At 41.4% G+C, this 22,862-nt stretch overlaps 1 protein-coding gene across 5 annotated transcripts in view; it reads right to left on the bottom strand.

Moving 5' to 3' along the window:
• Window positions 1-22,862, bottom strand: part of PAN3 (poly(A) specific ribonuclease subunit PAN3) — a 123,232-nt gene that overhangs the window by 87,113 nt on the left and 13,257 nt on the right. For all 5 annotated transcript variants that reach the window (XR_007356161.2, XM_075127612.1, XM_075127605.1 and 2 more), the window contains exons 2-3: window positions 21,161-21,282; window positions 306-372 (exon numbers count right to left, since the gene is read on the bottom strand). Coding sequence is in view for 4 of the 5 variants with exons in the window: in XM_075127612.1 (XP_074983713.1) it covers window positions 306-372; window positions 21,161-21,282 (189 nt within the window). In the remaining variant the exon portion in view is untranslated. The remainder of the gene's footprint in view (window positions 1-305; window positions 373-21,160; window positions 21,283-22,862) is intronic.

The following is a 22,862-nucleotide window of genomic DNA, read 5'->3' as shown; positions in this document are numbered from 1 at the left end:
TATTGATGCTATATAAACAGTTTCTAAAATTAACTAACAGGGCTTTATAGTAGACATTCAAATAAGTATTTTGCTTGATATGACTGAGCAGTAAGAAAAATTTCTAAGTTTTTCCCTTTAAATGAAAGGCAAGCTGAGAGTTAGAAAGTTCACTAGTAATTTGGTTTGGAATACACAGTAATAAAAAAATATTCTATCACCTCTAAATCAGATTAAAGGGAGGACTAACTCCCTTGAAACTATTTTTTTCCCATAAAGATAGCTTTTGAACATACCTTTAAACATATTTCTTTAAAAGTTCTTACCATGGCCTGCATACTGCTTGGCACTGTCATTGAGGAGACTAGGAGAACTGCTGCTATTTGTCATCCTCTGCAAAAAGTGAAAAATAAAAATTGCACGCATAAAATGAAGCTATTAAGGCTGAAGACATACGAGCTAATCTTAAGACTTTATTAATACTAATTAGAAGATTAACATCCTGATGGCATTGTCTCAGGGTAAGAAGAGGATAGGTGTTTATTTCCAATTTAATAAATTGCTCTACACAGATTCTGATTGGTAGTTAACAAAAAATGTTGAGCAAATGAGAGAAAACAATTCTAATGAAAACCACAACACACAAAACAAGTGTGTATGAAAAACAGCATTATCTACACCAACTACTTATAGATTAGGAGGCCCTACTGTATCTAAGGTTCTCCTCCTTTTTCCTATAGTTTCTCAAAATGTTAGAGAAGGCCGTGGCTTTTATTACTTGAAGATTCCTTAATGCTGCACTCCCAGGACTCCTCCTCCTCTCCCCATTATTTGCCACTATCATCATATGAGACTCTTCCCCTGTGGAGAACTGTCAAATTAGTATAGCATTTGGTGGCATCTTTTGAATGATGGAACCCAAAGAATTACCAAGCATAGTGGGGCTTTCAGGAAAACTATATGATTTTCCTGTGGCTGTGCAACATGTTTAAAGGGCAGCAGTGGTTCTCTTCAACTTTTTCAATCATTATCAGGCTGAGCCCCGCTCCTATGCAGTAAGGGCAGGAATCTTGCTAAGCAAGAACTTCACCCCAACTCAGCTCTTTGGCCACATAGGTCAATATTTTCAGGGTGGGGCCTAAAACGAAGGGAAGATGACAAATGGCAGTTTGAGAGCTGCCTCCTCCCTGTACTGTTATTAGAAATATACATCTGCAATGCGAAAAGATTCTCACCACTTTCCATAAAGCAACTGAAATTAGAAGTCCCTGCAGAACTTTAACACTCTCTTCAGCAAAAACATACAAATGCTTCAGTTATAGTAAAGAAAAATGGAAACAGGTTTTGTAAAATAAGTACAGTAGGACCTCAGAGTTACAAACACCTCAGGAATGGAGGTTGTTGGTAATGTTCGTAACTGAACTGAAATGCTCGTAACTGAACAAAATGTTAGAGCTGTTCTTTCAAAAGTTTACAGCTGAACATTGATTTAATACAACTTTGAAACTTTAGTATGAAGAAGAAAAACGGTGCTTTCCCTTTATTTTTTTAGTAGTTTATATTTAACACGGTACTGTACTGTATGCTTTATTTTTTTTGGCGGGGGGGGAGAAAAGGGAGGAGAAGAGGAGAAAGAAAGACAGTACTCTGCTGCTGCCTGACCGTGTACTTCCGGTTCCAAATGTGGCGTGTGGCTGACTGGTCAGTTCGTAACTCTGGTGCTCATAACTCGGAAGTTCTATTGTAAGACAAGCTTTTAAAACTAACTTATGCATACGATGCCATACAAAGAAATAAAATAAACACTAAATTATAGAGTACTTAGTAAAACCATTGAGGCACATTACCAGATAGCAACTTTAGATGTGACCCTCTCAGTGAACTCAGTTAGTTGCCATGCTAATCTCACTCAATTCCACGTACTGCATTCTGTTGGGATGCTCCAGCATCAAACATTCTGTTGTCATGGGACCTATTATGTTACTACCCCTTCCCCTACTCCATCCCTATGAATCTCCACACACATACCCACATAACCTCTGTCAAGCTGCCCTGCAGTGGTTCAAGAGTATGAGTATCACCTCAGGGAAGAGGCACAACCCCAAATTGGTTGTGACTTCAATACTTAGATTTCACCAACCAAATATCAAGTGTAAACACCTCAGGCACTATAACCGCCTTAACATGACGTCACATCCAGTCCCCTCTCTGTCTTGCCACACAGATAAGCCTGCCTTTGTCATAGACAGTCCCTTACATCATGAAACACCGCAATATTCAGGTTATTCCCCATCCCAACAGACCAGTCACTCACACCAGGGTCAACTGCACTTTAGATCTCACACCAAAGACAAGGCTAGTAACCAATCCTACAACCAACTACCTAAAGATTTATTAAATAGGAAGAGAAAGCAAGAGAATCACTTACAAGGTTAAAGCATATACATATATATATACACACACACACAAGTTACAGTCTTAAGTTTCAAAAGGTAATAGAAGCTTCTATAATAAGCAAGCTCTATCTGTCCTTTAGGGCTAACCCAGGCTAAGCAGTTGGGGATCCCTTGCTTATGCCTAGAAACCTTGCCCCCAGAGTCCAAGCAGCAAATGAGATACAGTTCCTCCTAGTTAGGGGCTTTTATTCCCTTCCCCCCTTCTCCTTTGAGCTGCAAACTCAGCTGATGGGAGGAATTCACTTGCAAGACTCATCTTTATTGGGGGGTGGAGGTAGGAGAGAGAAGAGTAAACAGTAGTCTTTTGTCCTCTTTAATGTTCTACTCTTGTCCATCTGGTGTCAATGGGCCTTCTTTGTCAGACAGGACATAACACCTTCTGTTGGAGACCAGCATTCTGCACTAGTTAAAATCTCTCTCCTGTCTGGTGATTTACACAATGGAAGAGGCTTACGAGACACCTACTTAAATATTACCTCACAATATGGGATACAGATGTTATAAGTGAGTAATGCGTGCAGCAGCTCACAAGCATTCAAACACAGTCTAACCTCTTAACACATTCTTAGAATTCTAATACCTATTATTAATATTAATACACAGGTGAACCAGGCTGACTTCAGCTATGTATTTGCCAGAATTCAATTAAGGCATGAGCTGGCACCTGGTCTACCAGTGTCACCACCTCTTTCAAGACCTTTAAACAAACAAGCTGCTGGTAATGGTTTTGATTCTGTGGGTGTGTCATATTGCTGAAGAGCTGAAGTCCAACTCACAATAAAGGGTTATTAATCAGTGAAAGCCAACTCCTTTCCACAGACTAACGCCCGCAATGAATTTATAAAATGTATTTATCACCACAATATCAGGCACACTTTGCAGGTTTGGGACTAAGTTAACCTGTTTCCCAAATACAGAGAACATAACATGACACCTGTCCTTCTACCTCCACCTCAAGAGCAACAACATTACAAGAACACAGATAGAGTACATCTGACCAGTAATGTAACACTTCAGACATTCTTACTTAACACTTTTCAGCTTCACTCAAAACTGCTTTTAGCAAGTTGAGAAATATCTCCTGTTCCTGTATTAGATTATCCTTGTAATTCTGCCTAAGCTAGTGTATATAATTCTGGTGTCTAAAGTACAATTCCTTCCACCATAAAGTACTTTAGTTACCTGCCTCTAAAGAGTAGCAGTGGTATTTATAGTATCTAATGATATAGAATGAAAAAGCCAAATGCTGTAGAAAGAGACAGATTTTTCTTTGATAGTCTATGCAATGTGATACCTGGTACCACCCCTTGGCTTGAGGAATCCTTTTCTGCAACCTAGTTCAACTGGTTTCAGAGTAACAGCCGTGTTAGTCTGTATTCGCAAAAAGAAAAGGAGTACTTGTGGCACCTTAGAGACTAACCAATTTATTTGAGCATGAGCTTTCGTGAGCTACAGCTCACTTCATCGGAACTGGTTCAACTGGTTAGTTTCAGCATCTTAGTTCTTGGCATTGGGTAGGAACGGAACACAACAGCCACACTGGTCTTTTGGTAAGTAACAAAACCATACTGACTTTCTTAAGGAAGTGCATAAAAGATGAGCCCCACTGATGGTTGAATTTCTGGATCAATTGCCACTCTGGCATCTCCTTTAGATTCCTCTCTCCTAATGGAATTGGGCCAGTGGTATGCCTCAGGGCTGACTGATTAAGCATCCACCTGTATAAGCCACATGAGGTGCACCCTGGCTTTGCTGAAACTCATTAATGGAATGCAAGATATCATCTGTACCCTCTGTGTGAGCACGCAGGCAAAGGAATCAGGAAAAAAGCCAGAACAGGTTAGATGACACATGTCAAGCATCCCATCATACTAAAGAAAACAGAAATAAAATCTTTGCTGAAACTATTATTTTTGTTGCATCATGGAACACTAGAGAGAGCACAGAAACTTGGGGGGGTCGGGGGAGCGCAAATTGGTACTGATCTCCAAACGAGGAAAGAAACGTGATCTTGGCAATGACTATCCCATCAGTCTCTATTTCTCAGAGTCTGGCTACAAATCCTGCTGGTAGAAACAAGGCAAGAGGTTCCACCACCACTTTTTAAGTAATGTCCAAGTTCCAGCTTAACCAGTTATCTTTCCCCATACCTTCCTACTTAACCCAGCAAAAATCCTCATAAGCTCAGTGTAAAAGAGGTGCTTCAAGCTTGTATCTGAAACAGACTAAGGTCCTTAGAAAGTCCATTTTGCTTTTTCATTTTACACCAATTAATTTGGTCAATCTGTGCCAGAAGATAGCCATTTAGTTATGTGTATCTAGTTGCATGTCCTAGAATTACTCCCTTAAAAAGCCTCAAACATCAAGGTCATAATAAAGTCACATAAAGGGTATGTCTTCACTACACACCAGATTGGCAGGCGGTGATCGATCCCGCAGGGGTCGATTTATCGCATCTAGTCTGGACGCAATAAATCGACCCCCAAGCGCTCTCCCGTCGACTCCTGTACTCCACCACCGCGAGAGGCGCAGGCAGAGTCGACGAAGGAGCGGCAGCAGTCAACTCACTACGGTGAAGACACCAAGGTAAGTTGATATATGTATGTCGACTTCAGCTGTGTTATTCACGTAGCTGAAGTTGCATAACTTAAATTGATTTCCTCCCCCACTAATGCAGACCAGGCCTCAGTCAAATCTACATCCCACAGCACTTGCTGGGATGGATAAAAGTTTAATTAAAAAAAAGTTTTTAGAATTTTTTTTTTAATTTACATTTTAAAATTGACTGCCTAGCTCAAGAACCATTGCTTACTAAGTTTGTCATGGAAATAAATTGATCCTCCTCCCACAAAAAAAGTCAGTTCAAGATGTTGATGCATTATGCAATTCATGTCTTTGAAAGTGTCAGAGTAGGATTCACATGTGCAATGTTGTTGTACCCAAGGTGGTCCCAGGATATCAGAGAGACAAGGTGGGTGAGGTAATACCTTTTATTGAACCAGCTTCTGTTTGAGAGAGAGACAAGCTTTTGAGCTTACACAGAGCTCTTCTTCAGGTCTGGGAAAGGGACTCAGAGGCTATGTCTATGCTACAGCGGCACCAATGCAACTGTGCCATTGTAGCACTTCTCACGAATACACTCTAAGATGACGGGAGAGAGATCTCCCACTGGCTTAATAACTCCTGCCTCTGCGAGAGGAGGTAGCTATGTCGGCAGAAGCTCTCCCACTGACAGAGCTCTGTCCACACTGGCGCTCAGGTCATTATAACTTATGTCGCTCATGGGGTGTGTATTATTCACAGCCCTGAACAACGCAAATTATACCCAAGTAATTTGTAGTGTAGACATGGCCAGAGTATCGCAGCTAAATACAAGGTGGAACAGATCATTTACCGTAAGTAGTTAACACATATTTCAAGGGACCATTCAAGGTAAAGTGGTCTGTTAACACCCCTCTAGTTATAAGGGGAAACTGAAGGGAGGGGAGCAGCTAGGGGGGCTGTTAGTGCATGCACCAGTGCCTATTTTATTACATAGTATTAAGCAGGCAAAATATTTGACTCCAAGTTTCAATATATTCAGTTTGTGACGTTTGGAAGAACTGACCAAGCCTTTGTAATTCACCAGGCCTAACAAATTTGCTTCAACAGGTCATATTCATCCACTGTCTGTTTTTTGTTCACCAATGTAACAGGAAGATTAGCTTTCCTACTTCCTCGACTCACAAGTCAGTGACTGTTTTATATTCTCTTTCACACAAACTATATCCCAAAACACTTTTACAGAGTTATTACTTAACTACAGTCTGGATTAGGCTGCTAAGATACTGGGTAGTTGCCCAGTGATCCATTTTCTGGGACTGGCTAGAATGTCACTCTGTTCTCAGACCCAGGAGAAAGGGGAGAGCATAGATGAGTATTCAGCCATGGTGGAGTTGAGGAAGTGGCATACAAAGGCAAAAAGCAAATTTGCAGACAAAAACCCAAGGTGAACAAGATAGGCGGTAAAACAAGGATGACAATGGAGCAAAATTAATTTATCAAATTTAAATGTTACCCTCTACTACTGAAGGAGTGGCTACTTTTTACAAATCAAATTTACTACTTCATAAAAGTGCATCTAAGTGGCAGGGCAGTAACTTCTATTATACCGGACCCTTGCTAGAACGCCGGATTGGGATCCATGCGCGGGACCGCGTTAAAATGAATTGCACTTAAAGTAATTAAATTTGGGATCCATGGCCGCGACCGTGTTATATGTGACTTCGCGCTATATAGACGTGCGTTCTAGTGAGGGTCTGGTATTTCAATCAGGGAACAGTGTATCTGAGCAAAAATGTACTTTAGAATGGCTTATCTCCACCCCTAAAAATGACTGTGGAAAGAGACTGAAGCATCAATACCCGTGAAGTAGCAACATCTTGTCTTCTGTAGCAGAGCTTTTGGAAGTGTTTAAGTATTAACTCTGTTATGGTGCCCAACTTTCAACTTGCATAAATTGTTTTCTTCAGATCTAAATTTCCACCTATAAATTTGATTGAGATGTTATTTTTCCACTTTAAAAAAAAAAAAAAAGACTTTGTACATAGATGCTGATGTAGATGCCTCCTCCCATATTTCAGTGCTGGCTGAACGATCTCAGCGTTTATTTTTTAGTTTGGAAATAGCGCTGAGATCCATCAGAATGGCAGTTGTTATAATAAATACAAGCTTATATTTCACTTATTGTAAGGATAAACAAGTTATTAACATGGAATTAACTAGGTCTATGAAATGATGTCATGTTAGTAGAGAAGTGACTACAATCAGCATCTGAGTGTGGCCACAACAGATGTTTCCAGAAGTCTGAGAAGACAACTGGAGTTGAATAGGTATCCAGTTAATACAAAGTGATTTGCACTTTCCACCAACCTACCTCAGAAGAGCTAGACACTAAACCTATCTTGCTTTATGAATCAAAGCTAATAATATATTCTTAAAAATAGTAAAACTAACATGCTTTCTGTAGTGGTTTTGCACAGTTTTTTCTAATAATAAAATCCAAACATTAATAAATCTATTAATGCTGTATTTAGTCAAACATAGCAGTTATTGAGCTCTAATACAGGAATGACCAAGTAAAATGTAATGCCTTGTAGTATACAAGAAAGAGGCCAGACTGGATGATCTAATTCTTGTGGCCTTAAACTCTGTGAAACTATAAAGGTAATTTATTACTATAAAGGTGTATTTATTAAAGCATAAAAATGACAAATCAGAATTTCACTGCCTGAAAAAGCTATGCTTTGTTGCTCACATCTATCAATGAGCATGGTCTTTTTACAAGTGATTTAAGTCCATGACTTAGTAGCCTTGGTTTAAACACTCTGGACATGCACTATTGCTTGGACTTGGTATTGTGCATGGACATGCACATGGTCTTTGTTAAAGACTAAACTGTTTCTGGATTAAGAGTTGGGCTACTTGGTCACTCTCTTCGGTTCCTTTTATCAGAAAACTCACTTATAGAAAACTTATCCAAACACACACATGCTGAGACTCTACAAACAGGGGAGCATAAGAGAAAATATTGAAAAACTGAACAATTCTTGTCAAATTAGATTTAGGCAGTTAGCCTGGGAGAGGTTTGAATTTGCAGCACTGTATACACATACAACAGCTTCAGACTCGTATACATCTCATGATCCTCACCACAAAGAATCTCACGCACGCAGACAACTCTGTCGAAACCAAAGTCAAACAAAAAACAAAATCCCTTCCCCAATGCCACATGGAGGTGGCTCAGTTCCATACATATCCCTAATCCATTGCTGGCCGCTTCAATACTCAATATTCCGTTGCTATGGTCCCGGATGTGTCACAAAGAACTAGTTCAAAGTCAACCCCAAAACTGATGGCTATTCTTTTTGCTTAAGTGATATGAGTATGTTGCCTCTGTTCAAATCTAAATGGAAAACTGTTGTCAGAGCAAGAGCCATCATCACATGCAACATCCAGGGTCTTGTCTACACTGAGCTTTTTCTGAAAAATTCCTTATGAAAGCAGTAGCATAGACCTGCCAATGGTGTTCTTACTATCTTCCAACTTGCTCTGAGCACTACCTCTAATGGAAGCTACAGGGCTCTCATTTTTGAAAGTCAGGATACTCATTTAGATAAGTACAGATTTAAATTTTTTTTAAAGTCTTAACCATTAATCTAATCTAACCGTTAATCTAATCTTAACCGTTAATCTTTTATACACTGAAGAAAGTTTTTCAGAATAGTCAGTGTGGTTATCTGAATATACAGCAATTAAATTACAAAAGGGAAATGTAAGTATCATTCAGAAAATTAGTATACTTTTACTGTTTCTTCACTGTCAAGGAACAGCACAACTCTGCCCCTACTTACATCTCATCTAAAGGGAAGGCAGTGTGAAAGGCGGCACAGAGTCAGGTGCTGATGAAAGGGCAAGCAGCCAATCTGTAGAGCGGGATGAATGAGGAAAAACTGGAAACAGCAGCCACAGCACACCCTTGCAGCCTCAGGATACTGCTGAGGTCTTTGGACTCCCATTCCTCAGATTTTCACTGTGACATTCTTTCCCCTCTACTAACTGTTTGTCCCAATCCTCTCCTTACTCTTCCCTCACTGGATCTTTCTACTAGCCTCACCCTCACTGCTTTCTATTTCAGAGCGGTAGCCGTGTTAGTCTGTATCAGCAAAAACAACAAGGAGTCCTTGTGGCACCTCAGAGACTAACACATTTATTTGGGCATGAGATTTCGTGGGCTAGAACCCACTTCATCAGATGCATGGAATGGAAAATACACTAGTAGGTATATATACACAGTACATGAAAAGATGGGAGTTGCCTTATCAAGTGGGGGGTCAGCGCTAACGAGACAATTCAATTAACAGTAGAATACCAAGGGAGGAAAAATCACTTTTGTCGTGGTAATGCGGGTGGCCTATTTCAAACAGTTGACAAGAAGGAGTGAGTAACAGTAGGGAAAAATTAGTATGGGGAAATTAGTTTTTGTAATAACCCACCCACTCCCAGTCTTTATTCAGGCCTAATTTGATGGTGTCCAGTTTGCAAATTAATTCCAGTTCTGCAGTTTCTCATTGGAGCCAGTTTTTGAAGTTTTTTGAGTGGAAGAATTGCCACTTTTAAGTCTGTTATTGAGTGACCAGGGAAATGGAAGTGTTTTCCTACTGGTTTTTGAATGTTATAGTTCCTGATGTCAGATTTGTGTCCATTTATTCTTTTGCGTAGAGACTGTCTGGTTTGGCCAATGTACATGGCAGAGGGGCATTGCTGGCACATGATGGCATATATCACATTGGTAGATGTGCAGGTTAACGAGCCACTGATAGTGTGGCTGATGTGGTTAGGTCCAATGATGGTGTGCCTTGAATAGATATGCATACAGAGTTGTCACTGGGATTTGTTGCAGGGTTTGTTTTCTGGGTTAGTGTTTTTGTTGTGTTGCGTGTAGTTGCTGGTGAGTATTTGCATCAGGTTTGGGGGGGCCGTCTTTAAGTGAGGACTGTCCTGTCTCCCAAGGTCTGCGATAGTGAGGGATTGTCCTTCAGGATAGGTAGTAGATCCTTGATGATGTGCTGGAGAAATTTTAGTTGGGGGCTGTAGGTGACAGCTAGTGGCGTTCTGTTATTTTCTTTGTTGGGCCTGTCTTGTAGTAGGTGACTTCTGGGTACCTTTCTGGCTCTGTCAATCTGTTTCTTCACTTCACCAGGTGGGTACTGTCGTTTTACGAATGCTTGATAGAGATCCTGTATGTGTTTGTCTCTCTCTAAGGGATTGGAGCAAATACGGTTGTATCTTAGAGCTTGGCTGTAAACAATGGATCGTGTGATGTGGTCTGGATGAAAGTGGAGGCATGTAGGTACGTATAGTAGTCAGTAGGTTTCCAGTATAGGATGGTGTTTATGTGACCATCGCTTATTAGCACTGTAGTGTCTAGGAAGTGAATCTCCTGTGTGGACTGGTCCGGGCTGAGGTTGATGGTGGGGTGGAAATTGTTAAAATTCTGGTGGAATTCCTCAAAGGCCTCCTTCACATGTGTCCAGATGATGAAGATGTCATCAATGTAGCACAAACAGAGTAGGGGCGTTAGGGGACGAGAGCTGAGGAAGTGTTGTTCTAAGTCGGTCATAAAAATGTTGGCATACTGTGGGGCCATGCAGTCCCGCTGACTTGAAGGTATAAATTGTCCCCAAATCTGAAATAGTTGTGGGTGAGGACAAAGTCACAAAGTTCAGCCACCACGTTTGCTGTGACATTATCGGGGATATTATTCCTGATGGCTTATAGTCCATCTTTGTATGGAATGTTGGAGTAGAGAGCTTCTACATCCATAGTGGCTAGGATGGTGTTTTCTGGAAGATCACTGCTTTCTATGGTATTTACCATTCTACCCTCCCTTCCTCTCTATCCTTTATTTACTTTTTATCTATTTATCTAGACTTAAATTAATAAAGATGCCTATCCAAGGCTCTCTGTGCCCTAACATACAATATATACACAATTAAATCAAATCTCAGCAGTATTAAAATGAGTTCTGCAAGAGCTCAGCCAGTCAACTACCCCTTTATCCTGGAAGCAGGCCTCTCCTCTACTTTGGCTTCCTTTATCCTTATTAACCAGTTCTCTCCTGCCTTCCCTCTTCATGCCCCACAATACATTTTTATATATATATTATACACACACACACACCATTAAAATAACATTGCAATCTTAAAGTCAAGTCGTCAAAAGTTAGGAAATGCAAGAAAAAAAGTTACATACCTGTCTGGTAACTCTTGTTCTTTGAGATGTGTTGCACATGTCCACTCCATTTTAGGTGTGCGTGCACGCTAGTGCACCAAAGCAGGAAAACTTTTTCCCATACCAGTACCCATCAGGGCAGCACATACACCCTCTGCACAGGCATGCTGCCGGCTTAGAGTGCAAAGGAGCAGAGTAGTACCAATGCCCCTCATTTCCTTCACACCAGAAGTTAGAATTTGCTGTGACACCAATGTAGAGGGGAAGGAGGGGTAGTCATGAAATGGACATGTTCTTTGAGACTTTGCACATTTACCAAACACTTAGGTAACCGTGTTTTCCTTTGAGTTCTTGCAGATGTCCATTCCACTTTAGATGGCTCACAAGCAGTTCCAGATGAGAGAAGAGTGTTGGAGTCTACCTAAACAAGGCCTACAACACCATTCTCCCAAATCTAACGTCATTTCTTGAGGCATTGGAGAGAGCATAATGAGTGGTGAAGGTCTAAACAGATGACCAAGTTGCAGCCCTGCAAATCTCACTGATGGGAATGCAAGCCAAGAAAGCAGCCAATGTTTGTGCTCTTGTAGAATGGGCTAGAATTCACTGAGATTGGGGAACCTTTGCAATATTGTAGCATAGATAAATATAGGAGGAGATGCAGGAAGAAATCCTCTTCGAAGTGAAAGGCTGCCCCTTCATCCTGTCAGCAAGGAGACAAATTACTGAAGAGAAATTCTAAACTCTTTTGTCCTTGTCCCAATAAAAGGCTTATGCCCCCCCAAAGTATGGATTTCTCCTATTTTTTGGGGGGGATTTCTCCTATTTTTTTTTGGTGGAAAAGGTTTTGAAAAAAGATTGGTGAGCACAGAGTCTGATTTAGATGAAGTTCCGACACCAGTTAAGTGAAAATTTTGGGGTGTGGATACAAACTCACTTTCTCTTTTATAAAACACCATATAAAGGATGGTCAGCCACCAAAGCCTGAAGTTTTACTACCCTCCTGGCCAAAGTAACAGCCACCAGGAATGCTAGAGAGACAGGAGAAAATGAGGACACAGCTATAGTTTCAAGAAGGGGCTCCATTAAAACTGAAAGAACCAAATTCAGATCCCATCATATTGCTGGGTTCCTAATACTTGGGAAGAGCCTGTCCAAACCTTTCAAGAACTTAACAGTCATAGGATTGGAAAAACGGATCTTTCCTCCACAGGAGGAGAGGGCATGGAGATCCCTGAAGGTTCCTCTGGCAGTTAATTGACAGAATCCTTTTTTCTTTAGGTGAAGCCAGTAATCCAGGATAATATGAATAGGACCCTGTGAAAGAGGTATCATTCTGCTGGGACCAAACATACTTACCTAAAAAAAAAAAAAACAGAAGAGGTTCTCTATCTGGTGGAGGGTTTTTTGCTATTTAAAAAGAACATTTTGCACTCCAACTTAACAGACCACATCCTGGGGAGCTACCCACTGAAAATCCAAGCAGTCAGATGTAGGCTGAGAGGGTTGGGATGCAGCATCTGACCATGGTTCTGTGACACTATGTCCAAGCCTGAGAGAGAGGTATGGAATTTTGAATAGAAAGGCTCAAGAGGTCTAAGAACCAATGCTAGCTGGGCGAGACTGGTGGTGGCATCCTGTCTGAGTTTGCTCACAACTCTTGACACCATAGTGATAGGAGAAAAAAATGTAATGAAGTTTCCCCTTCCAGGATAGTAGAAATGCATCTGACACACATCCCAGGCTGTGACCTGACCTTGAACAGAACTGGGGATTCTTCCTATTCCATCAGGTGGCGAATAGGTTTATTTCTGGCATTCTGCAGATCTGAAAAATAGACTTTGCCATGTTCAGTCTGAGAAACCAGACAGTTCTGAGACCCAGGAAAGTGAGATGCTTTGAGAGTAATCTCATTCCTGATGCAGAAAGACCAAAGGTTTATCGCCTCTTGGCAAACAGGGTCATACATGGCACATCCAGGCTTGTTTAGATGGAACATCACAGCTGTATTGTCCATGAGCACCTGAGCAGAACTACCTTTGATATGGGGAAGAAACACTTCACCAGCCAAGTGGATAGCTTGAAGCTCTCAACCATTCATGTGAGGGAGAGAACTTGAGTCTGAAAATCATCCATGACCACGGTCACAGAGGGCAGAGTTGGGGCAAAAGAAACACTGTTGCATACATTGGCAGAGTCCATCCACCAGTCCAGGGACGACAAAACACTTGTGGATATCTGAGTCAGCATGCCCAGCAGATGATGAGAAGGATAGTAGACAGACACTCCACATGACTGTGAGGTAAAGTCTGGATACTGATTCTTGTAAGAACAAGCTGTCATGTGACCTAGAAGTTTCAAGCAATTCCTCACTGTTGTACAAGAATATGCCTGAAGTCTTTGTATAGGTCCCATATCACCTGAAATCCTAGCTTGAGGTAATATGTGATTGCTGTGGTTGAGCTGAGAACTGTTCCTATGAATTTGATTCTCGGGAGAGGGGGAAACTGATTTGTCCTTGTTGATCAACAGTTCCAGTGACTGAAAGAGGGACCGGATCTTCTCAATGGCCACTATTATTTGCTGTCTGGACAGATCTCAAAACAACCGTTCACCCAGATATGGGTACACCGGGACCTCTACCTTCATGAGATATTCTGCAACTACTGCCATGCACTTTGTGCAGACTCAATGGGAGGACCATAAGCTTGTAATAACATCTGCTATGACTTTTAAGAAGCTCCTGTGGCTCTGGTGAACACCCACATAGAAGAAGGAATCCTTTAAGCTGAGAGCAGTGAACTAGTCTTTTGGGTCTAGGGACAATAGATGCTAAGGTAACCATACAAAACTCTTTATGTATCTATTGAGGTATTGCAGGTGTACAATAAATCCAAGGCCTACGTTGGATGGTACCACATAAGGTGCCAGAGCTGACAACTCTAAATCGCCAGAATGTGATATGGGGGAGTTCCTAGTGGGACCTGGCTTAGCTCTAACCTGGTAGTGGTCTTCTTGTGAAAGTCTGTTGGAAGACTTGAAGATGAAGAGGGCTTTTTCTGGCTGGAAGAGGTCAAAGTGCTAGACTTCTGCTGCTGTTTACATGATATGAGACAGAGAAGAGTGTCATCTCTCTGAATCTCTTCAGCACGGGGATGCTGCCAAGCCTGGTAGAATGTTCTAAGATGGAGTACAGTCCAAATTCCTGCATACTGAACACCTGGGTTCCAAAACTGAGCACAAAGCTGCTTCCACCAGGATATCTTGACACTGAACTTCCCTCAACTTCTCAGTCCTGATCTTAACCCCCCTACAGAGAGGGCACTTATATCTCACATTTTCTTCTCCCACACACCTTAAACTGAAGGAGTTAGGCTCGCTGACTGACAGATTAGTTACAGCCAGAACAACACTTAACCCATGGGAATTTAGGCATGGCCCCCATACAGAAAAGCTCAAAGAACAATAAGACAAAAACCAAGTCATCTTTTGCAAATGAGTACCATTAAAACTATAGAAAAGTAACTATTTACAATTAAAAAAACCTCTAGAAAACTTTTCCTAAAGAGAGAATGAAAAAAAAAAGGTGAGCAGCTCACACACGCTGACTAGCGACCATAGAATATGATACAGAACTGGAGTGGAGCAAGGGGTGTCAGGGCTGCTCTGACCCTTCATAGCCTTGGCTAGTACCACAAGTGTGCAGAGCGCACATGCACTGCCCCAATGGATACTGCTATGGGGAAAAGTTCTCTGGCTTCAGTGCACTGGCATGTGCATATCTAAGTGGAATGGATGTGTGCAAGAACTCAAAGAAAAATTTAGGTTGTCTGTACAATCTTAATGTGCCCCTCTGGAGTGTATGCATTATGATACAGTCTTTAATTACAGGATCACAAACTAGTTTTTCCACAGGACCCCTGCCCCATTCAGTGTACAAGACAGGCCTGCTGTAGGGATGAATCAGGGCTGTGTAGTGAAGGAGGCTGCTGTCTGTAGTAACCATTTCAGTTGGAAAGGTGTCTCATGAATGAGGCAGCAGACTGCAGGAAAAGAAAGAATGGTCTCATGGTAAGAGAGACTGAATGCTACTATGGAGCATAGGTTTCTATCACTGCCTCTACAACAGAATTCCCATATAAGGTAGTTAAGTTACTTAAACCAAACTTTTCAAAGGTGGTCACTAAATGGGAGTTTCCATTTTCTGACTTAGGACCCTGGTGTCTGATTTGCAGAAATGCTGAGCACTCTCAGCTGTAACTGAAGTCAGTGGGAAGTGTGCTTTGAACATGAAGTGCTATATAATGAGAAGTATGCTGAAAAATCTGGTAGTAGGTTTCTCAAGTTGGGCACCCAAAATTAGTGGACTCCTTTTGACATTAATCTCTGTCTCAGTTCGCCACTTGTAAAATGGGGATCAATACCCACAGGAGTGTTGTGTAAATACATTTTATTAATACTTCTGAAGCACTCCAATGCTATAGTGATAAGCTCCACAGAAAAGCCCATGAGCAAATGATTGTTTTCAGAGGAAGGTTTGAATGGGTGTATGGTAAATAAGGCCTGGGGGCCACACATTGAACATGAATGAGTAAACAAAATATTGAACAGATGCTTATTCTGCACACTGAAGGAGACGGGGACCCTGTGACCAGGTAACTGAAAACAGTATCACAATACATACGCACAAAGGAACTAAATTAAGGCACAGGCAACCTTAATTCTGGTATTTCCTTACCATTGAGTGCTTGATGTTTGCCCCCTTAATAATGTTCTTTTAACAGATGTGTGTGTGAGTAATTACCTAGGTTCTAAAAAGAACCAACAGAAAAAAAACCAAATTCCATAATGTTTCATCATTCTCAGTCTCGCATGGCTCACCAGAAGGGGTGGAACCTTTAGATACACCACACAGCCTTGAGCTAACAGAGTAACTGACAGCAGTAGTAGGCAGTCATCTTCTATGTGCACCAGCACTAAAGGGTTATGGGACACTGCCAGTGAGCTTCACAGACAGCAGAAGAATGGTAAGATTTAGTAGTCTTGGATTCCATTCCAGGTTCTAGAAGAAAGCATGCTCTAGTGAGCACAGACTCTTCTGCTCCACCCCCTGAAATCTGTCCTTTTCCCAAGCCTGTGGTCTTCTTCAACCAGCTCCTCTTCCCAGTCTCCACTCCTCAGGCTTTTCATCCACCTCCTTGCCCAGCAAGTCCTAATCCCAGTCATTTTATTCAGCCATTCCCAGTTCCCCTGGCCTCCAGTCACTGGTGCCGCAGTCCATGTTCCCAATCTCACTCCCCAAGCTTCTTGTCCAATCTCAGTGTCATCATCCTGTTGCCCTAGTCTCTTTGCCTAGCCAGTCCCAGTTCTCCTCCCATACTCCAGTTCCTCGTCCTCCAGACCTCACCTTCTTGCCATGCCTCCAGTTTCTCTATCAGCCTTCAGTCACAGCCTCCATGTCCATCTACTCAGTCTATCCCCACATGTCCAGCTCTTGTCCCCTCTGTACATAAATCAGACAGCTTCCTCCTTCATGCTGCTTGGGCCTAGCAGAGGGCGAGGGTTCAGAGCACAGGAGGGAGTTCTCAGTTCTTCTACCCAACCTGGACCCAGCAGAGTTTATAGCAGCCCAGAGCAGCAAATGCAGGGAAAGCCCCACACTGCCTTGGGCCAGAGCATGCCCAATGTGGATGGAATCTTCAGGAAATTTAGCTACTAAAATCTAAGAAGTCTATACTGAGCATGTGCAAACTGCGATTTTCAAAGTCTTATAACTTGCTCCAATTTAGGCAGATTTTCACAGGGACAGCAAGAAGTATATCCTTGACACAATGGCCACCAGCCTACCAAATTTCGAGTCCCTGCTCCAAAGCACAAGGGCAGTAAAGTTGTTAAAAGAAAAGGTTACAAGAATATATTCCTACCCTTGTTCTTGGAAACAAATGAAATTTTCTGGGCAACCTTTTTAAAAGAAAAATCATTCTGAGGCAGACAATCAGCATGGAAAATTGCAGCCCAAATAATTAAAATTTGGCAAAGTTATAAGCAACTGAAAATGCACTCTTATAATGAGATGTGTCAGGCAACCTTAATAGGTGGGGCTGGTAGCTCCACCTATAATTTTTGTGTATTTGTGTTCATATATTCCAGAGACATACTTTACAGACAGAAACTTCATTTTATTGATTAAGTACAACATCTTCCAAATCAAACCCTAAAACCAAGAAAATGTCAACTTATAGGACACTTCTTAACAGTAAGATTAAGGTCCACAGAGCATGTTTTCAGCAACAAGACTCCCCATCTTCACAAGGAACTTTCTTCTGCCTTCAACAGATAAGAAAACACTACACACAACACATTAATTTTTCGCACAGTAACCCACAAAACCTGAATTACAACCTTAGCAACATTACCAAATATTCAGCATTTGCCTGGGCAGCCTGGTTAAGTGCATGAAGTGCTATGTTTCTGAAAGAAGTATGAAATTATAACAAAGGTTGTGTATTCTACAAGGAAGATGTTGCTGTTAAAGATCAGAGTCCAAAAAATGCAAAACTTTGAGGGGTATGTTGCATAGTTCCATGTTTAACTCAATGCTATCTAGCTCAAATTTCTTCAGAGATAGGAAAATGATTTTCTGATTTCCAGTCCTACCAACTCACCTTGAGATCTGAGGTCAAGATGGGCAATTTTCATCTCATGCATGGCTGCCAGTAATAAAAAAATTAGACACAGCAAGTTATGCATCCTCCAACCCCATTTAAAATAAGTGATATAGCCTTTTTCATATCATACATGAAAAAGAAGGAAGAAAGGGAACACCTAATTCTTTCCCACCCTTTGCTGGTTATTTTTATATGCATCATACCAGACCTCAAAGGAGCCTTATGAACTGGAGTTCCCTTGATATAAAATAAGAAAAAGCTGCTGTCAGGGCTTTCTTCATGAGAAAGCACTCGCTGCTCCTGGTCACCCAAAATCTGGATTTATTAGCCTTCCAAGCCCATAGACAGACCATCTTCCCTCAGGTTTTTAAAGAGAGGATGGATTGGGGGTTAGAGTGCTTTATTTTATGAGGTTATTACTGCATTTACTAGTAGATCCGTATATTTATGCTTCAAAGTAAGATGAGCAGCCCTTTCCAACAGACTGTATTGTATGACTGTTATATTGTATACATTAACATATAATGGACACCTATATTTGCTATAAAATAAAATCTATTCCAAAAAATTACATAGCAAATGGAGGTCACTTAATTAGTTTATATTCTGTGGGCAATGCACATAGATAGAGTATGATAGATGTTTACCTGAGAGTTTACATAAGTCAAGCTATTAGTATACTGTTACTTTAACAGTTCACACCATTTCAGAGGCTTAAGGACATTAAAATGTATTTCAATTAAAAATATTTTATAGTTTTGAGTAAAAAGGCTGAAAAAAGTTAGTCATACCAATTCAAATGTGATAAGACACAAATAAGGGGGGGCCCTAAAAAGAAACCTGGACAGTTAAAGTTAAGATTGCAGTATATTTTGACCATAAGTCACAAGAGGATTTAATATACAGTGGAGTCGCATCTTACACGGGGGCTAGGTTCTAAAGTCAGCACGTAAGGTGAAAATCGCATATAGTCAAAAAGAGAGAGATGGAAGAATGAAAGAATAAAAAAGGGAGAAAGACTACTTCAATGTCGTTATGCGCAAACTGGAGTGCCTCAGAATGGCCAGGAGCATTGTCTATGATCAGCAACACTTTAAAGTCAAGTCCTTTCTCTTCGAGGCTTGACCACCGGAATGAAACACTTGTGGAACCAATCCAGAAATAATGCTGATGTCAACCAAGCCTTTTTATTTGATTGCCAGAACACAGGCCGGAGATTTTTGTTCTTGCCTTTTAGAACATGGGGATTTGCAGCCCTGTACAGCAAGCCCAGCTTTACTGAATGCCCAACCGCACTGCCACATAACAACACAGTCACACAGTCTTTAGCTGCTTTGAAGCCAGAGGCTTGTCTTTCTGATTTTGAAGTGTAAGTGCAGTTGAGCATTTCTTTTCCAGAAGAGCCCAGTCTCATCAGCATTAAAAACTTGTTCCGAAGATAGCCTTTTTCTTCTATGATTTTCTTTAATTGTTAGGGGTAGGTTTTTGCTGTCTCTTCATTGGCAGATGCAGCTTCACCAGTAGTCTGCACATTTTTGAGGTTGAAGTGGTTCCTAAAACTGTTAAGCCAACCTTGGCTGGCTTTGAATTCCTTCTCATCAGAAGGCTGTCCGTCTTTGGTGGGAGGTATAAATAGCGCGTAGAGGCTAAGAGTCTTTTCTTGCAACATGTTACCATCGATAGGCACCCGTTTACGGTTCATGTCTTCCAGCCATAAGTTTAATGCCTTTTCAGTCTTCACTAAAGTCTTATCATGCACCTGGCTCACCTTAGCGGTTATTGGAGCACTTGATGCCACGGCTTGACAAATTTCTCTCTCGAATCTTGATGGCATGGATGCTAGATTTGTTGTGGCCATATTTATGCGCCACGTTGGAGACCGACATACCATCTCTCAATAAGTCCAACACAGCCAGTTTTTCCTCCAACTTTGGAGCAGATCGCTGTTTCTTCGGCTGAGCACCAGATGAAGTAGTTGGCTTGCGTTTAGGGGCCATGTTGTATGAAAAATACGCATCTTTAAACACTAGAATCTCACTCAGCATGGCAAGACGCTCACTGGATCGGCAGGCAGCGATCGATCCAGCAAGGGTCGATTTATTGCGTCTAGTCTAGACAGGATGCATCAACCCCCGAGTGCTCTCCCGTCGACTCCTGTACAGTACTCCACCGCCGCGAGTTATTGTTATTTTTCTTTTTTTTTTGGCCAAGCACATATAGTTGAATTCACGTAAGTTAAATGCACGTATGATGTGACTCCACTGTAATATAATATTATATATGTTGTGGCAGAGCTCTGATTTTGTCCCCATGGGTCCCGTGCTTCCAGGCAGTTTATGTTAGCCTCAGAGGCTCACTCCACATAGCCCTTCTCTCTCTAGGGCCAGGGTTACAGTCTACTGAGCCCTTTTCCTCATAAGCCAGCAAGGAGGTTGGTGAGAACTCCCACAGTCTCTGTTGTCCCTATGGGCTTATTCCAGAACAGTTTAGCCTCCTGTCCTGACAGGGGCCTGTCTTCCCCTCCCAGGAGGTGTTTCTGTAGTGGTGGGTTGGGGGGAACCTGGGCCCACCCTCTTCTCTGGGTTCCGGCCCAGGGACCCTAATGGCAGCAGCTGTTGGCAGCCAACCTTTCACTGCCAGAGTTGCTACATTTCCCTGGGCCACTTCCGCACAGCTTTCCTGCTTCTCTCTCCTTCACGCTTACCTTAGGGCTCCCTTTCCAGTGGCATGAGGATGTCTTCATTACCCAGCCCTTCAGTCGCACTTCCTCTCCTCGGCCTAACCAGAGTGAGCCCTTTTATAGTATCAGAGGGGCCTTAATTAGAGTCAGGTGTTCACATTAGCTTAATGGCCTCACCTGACTCTTTGCAGGTTAATTGGAGTCAGGTGTCCACCCTAGCCTGGAGCAGCCCCTGCTCTGGTCAGTCAGGGAACAGAAAACTGTTTATTCAGTGGCCAGTATATGTGCCTTCTACTACTCTGCTGTACCCAACTGGCCTGGGTCTATCACAATATACAATACTATAAAGTGAAAAACTAAAGGAACATAAGTAAAACAAAACTGCTAATAAAGATAATTACAACACGAAGGAATGAACAAGGTTGTTCTGTTTCCACCCTGTTAGATGAACTGGGAAAGCCAAATGTACTCTAACAGGTAGAAAAACAGTTGTAGAAAGGCAAATTAGTTTTCTGTTGCTCCTGCCACTTAACTGTTTTCAGTTCTTGGCACAACAATGGCTGTCAGACCTAGTGCAAATTGATACAGTTCACTGCTAATATTACCTGCATCACGGGATATTTTGCTTCAGCAGGACTTCCAAATCCATTAACACCAATGAAGCTGGTACTAAAGTAGGAATCTGTGAGACTAGCATCAGCTAAACCACCGCCATCTATTCCAGGAACTAAAAGAAAAAGGAAAAATGTTTCAGATGATTTTAGTTTAGCAAGTCTACCTGTTTCTTGCCAATAAAATATATGTCTATATTTAGACTTGCATTCCTAGGAGAAGCAACAAAGAAAACATATTGGTACATATAATGAAAGGAGCAGTTAGATTGAGGATGGTAAATAAGGCGTGTGTGCACAATATGAAATTATAGCAGAGAGGTAGGCAGGGCAGAGCTGTGCATAGCCTTGAACGCAGGGAGGAGGAGCGCAAAAAATGTGGAAAGAGGAAGGAACAAGTAATGGTATCAGAATAGGAAGTAATGTGGTTGGAGCATCAGGAAAGGAAGTTTTTTAAAAAAAGAAAAGAAAGTAATGATCTTGCATACATAGTAAGAAGTTCTCAACGTGTTCAATAATTTATTTCTCAAACAACTATTTTTTAAACAATGTATTCATTCCTCTTGATGGCAACATTCACAGCAAGTTAACAACTTAAAATGATGTGTGGGGAAGAACTCAAACAACATCTTACAGCATAGACATTCTACATTTCCTTAAACTTTTCATTATCTTATTTTTCAAAAGTGGTTAGACAATTTTATTCAAAGTTGCCAAAAAGTTCTTCTAGGCTAAGAACAAGCATGAAAGATTTAATTCCCAAGGCATATTTTACGAAAGTTCAGTGTCTAGAAACAAGGGCTTATAATAAAATACTTCAACTGTACCTATATAAATTTGCCACTACAGTGCAACAAAGATTTTTAAGAATAAAAAAATATAATAATTTCATGAAGAGCTAAAACACACTAATCAAACATCAAAGAATCAAGATTTTATGGTTCTATGGAAAGTATGTTTCAGTAAAGAAACCCTCCATAAAGCATAAATGTGTGAATATAAGGCACAGATCCAACTCGGAGGAAAGATCTGTACCACAACAGTGCTACTTGAACCTTGGTATCAGCCTCCAGCCAGTTGGTAGCATGCTACCAAGTCGTCTTAGTCACCACTGTCAAACAGAATCAAATGGATCTCTGTACCAAGCTGAAGGATTGCAGTTGCTGGTATTCACACCCACATGTGAATGTAGGGTTTTGAATGCCAAAGCAGGCTGCATGAACTGGTTGGTAACTTCCCTGCTTCCAGACTAGAACAGATAGATAGCAGGAAAACTTTTCAGAAGAAACAAAGGCAGCATTAGACTAGCAGCAGCACTAACCACATCCAGTTAGCAACTGACAAGTTGCGCTCACTCACGCTTCAGCCTATATCCCCATTTGAGCCAGCCAACTTAAGTTAATGGCATCACTGCATTTGAATGTCAGGTTGTGTGTGAACAGAGGGAACAAGTTAAGGGGAACAATTGAGCTATCGCAAGATAACTTCGCAGTGAAGACATGCCCTTAATTAAACTAATCCCGACATGACATTAGCATTTAGCCTGCTACTTAAGCGTTTTTCAGGAGAGGTGTATTACAGATGTTAGAGACCCCAACTATACGTGGTCATTAAAAATTACATGAAATTTTCAAGTCAGTTTTGAATCTTAAATTTAAGGACTAAAGGAACAGGGAGGCAGAGCCATATCTGCATC

Source organism: Caretta caretta, chromosome 1 (genome assembly GCF_965140235.1).
Source record: "Caretta caretta isolate rCarCar2 chromosome 1, rCarCar1.hap1, whole genome shotgun sequence".
NCBI classification, from domain to species: domain Eukaryota; kingdom Metazoa; phylum Chordata; order Testudines; family Cheloniidae; genus Caretta; species Caretta caretta.
Note: the sequence above shows the minus strand (reverse complement) of the source record. Positions and strands in the feature narration are given on the sequence as shown.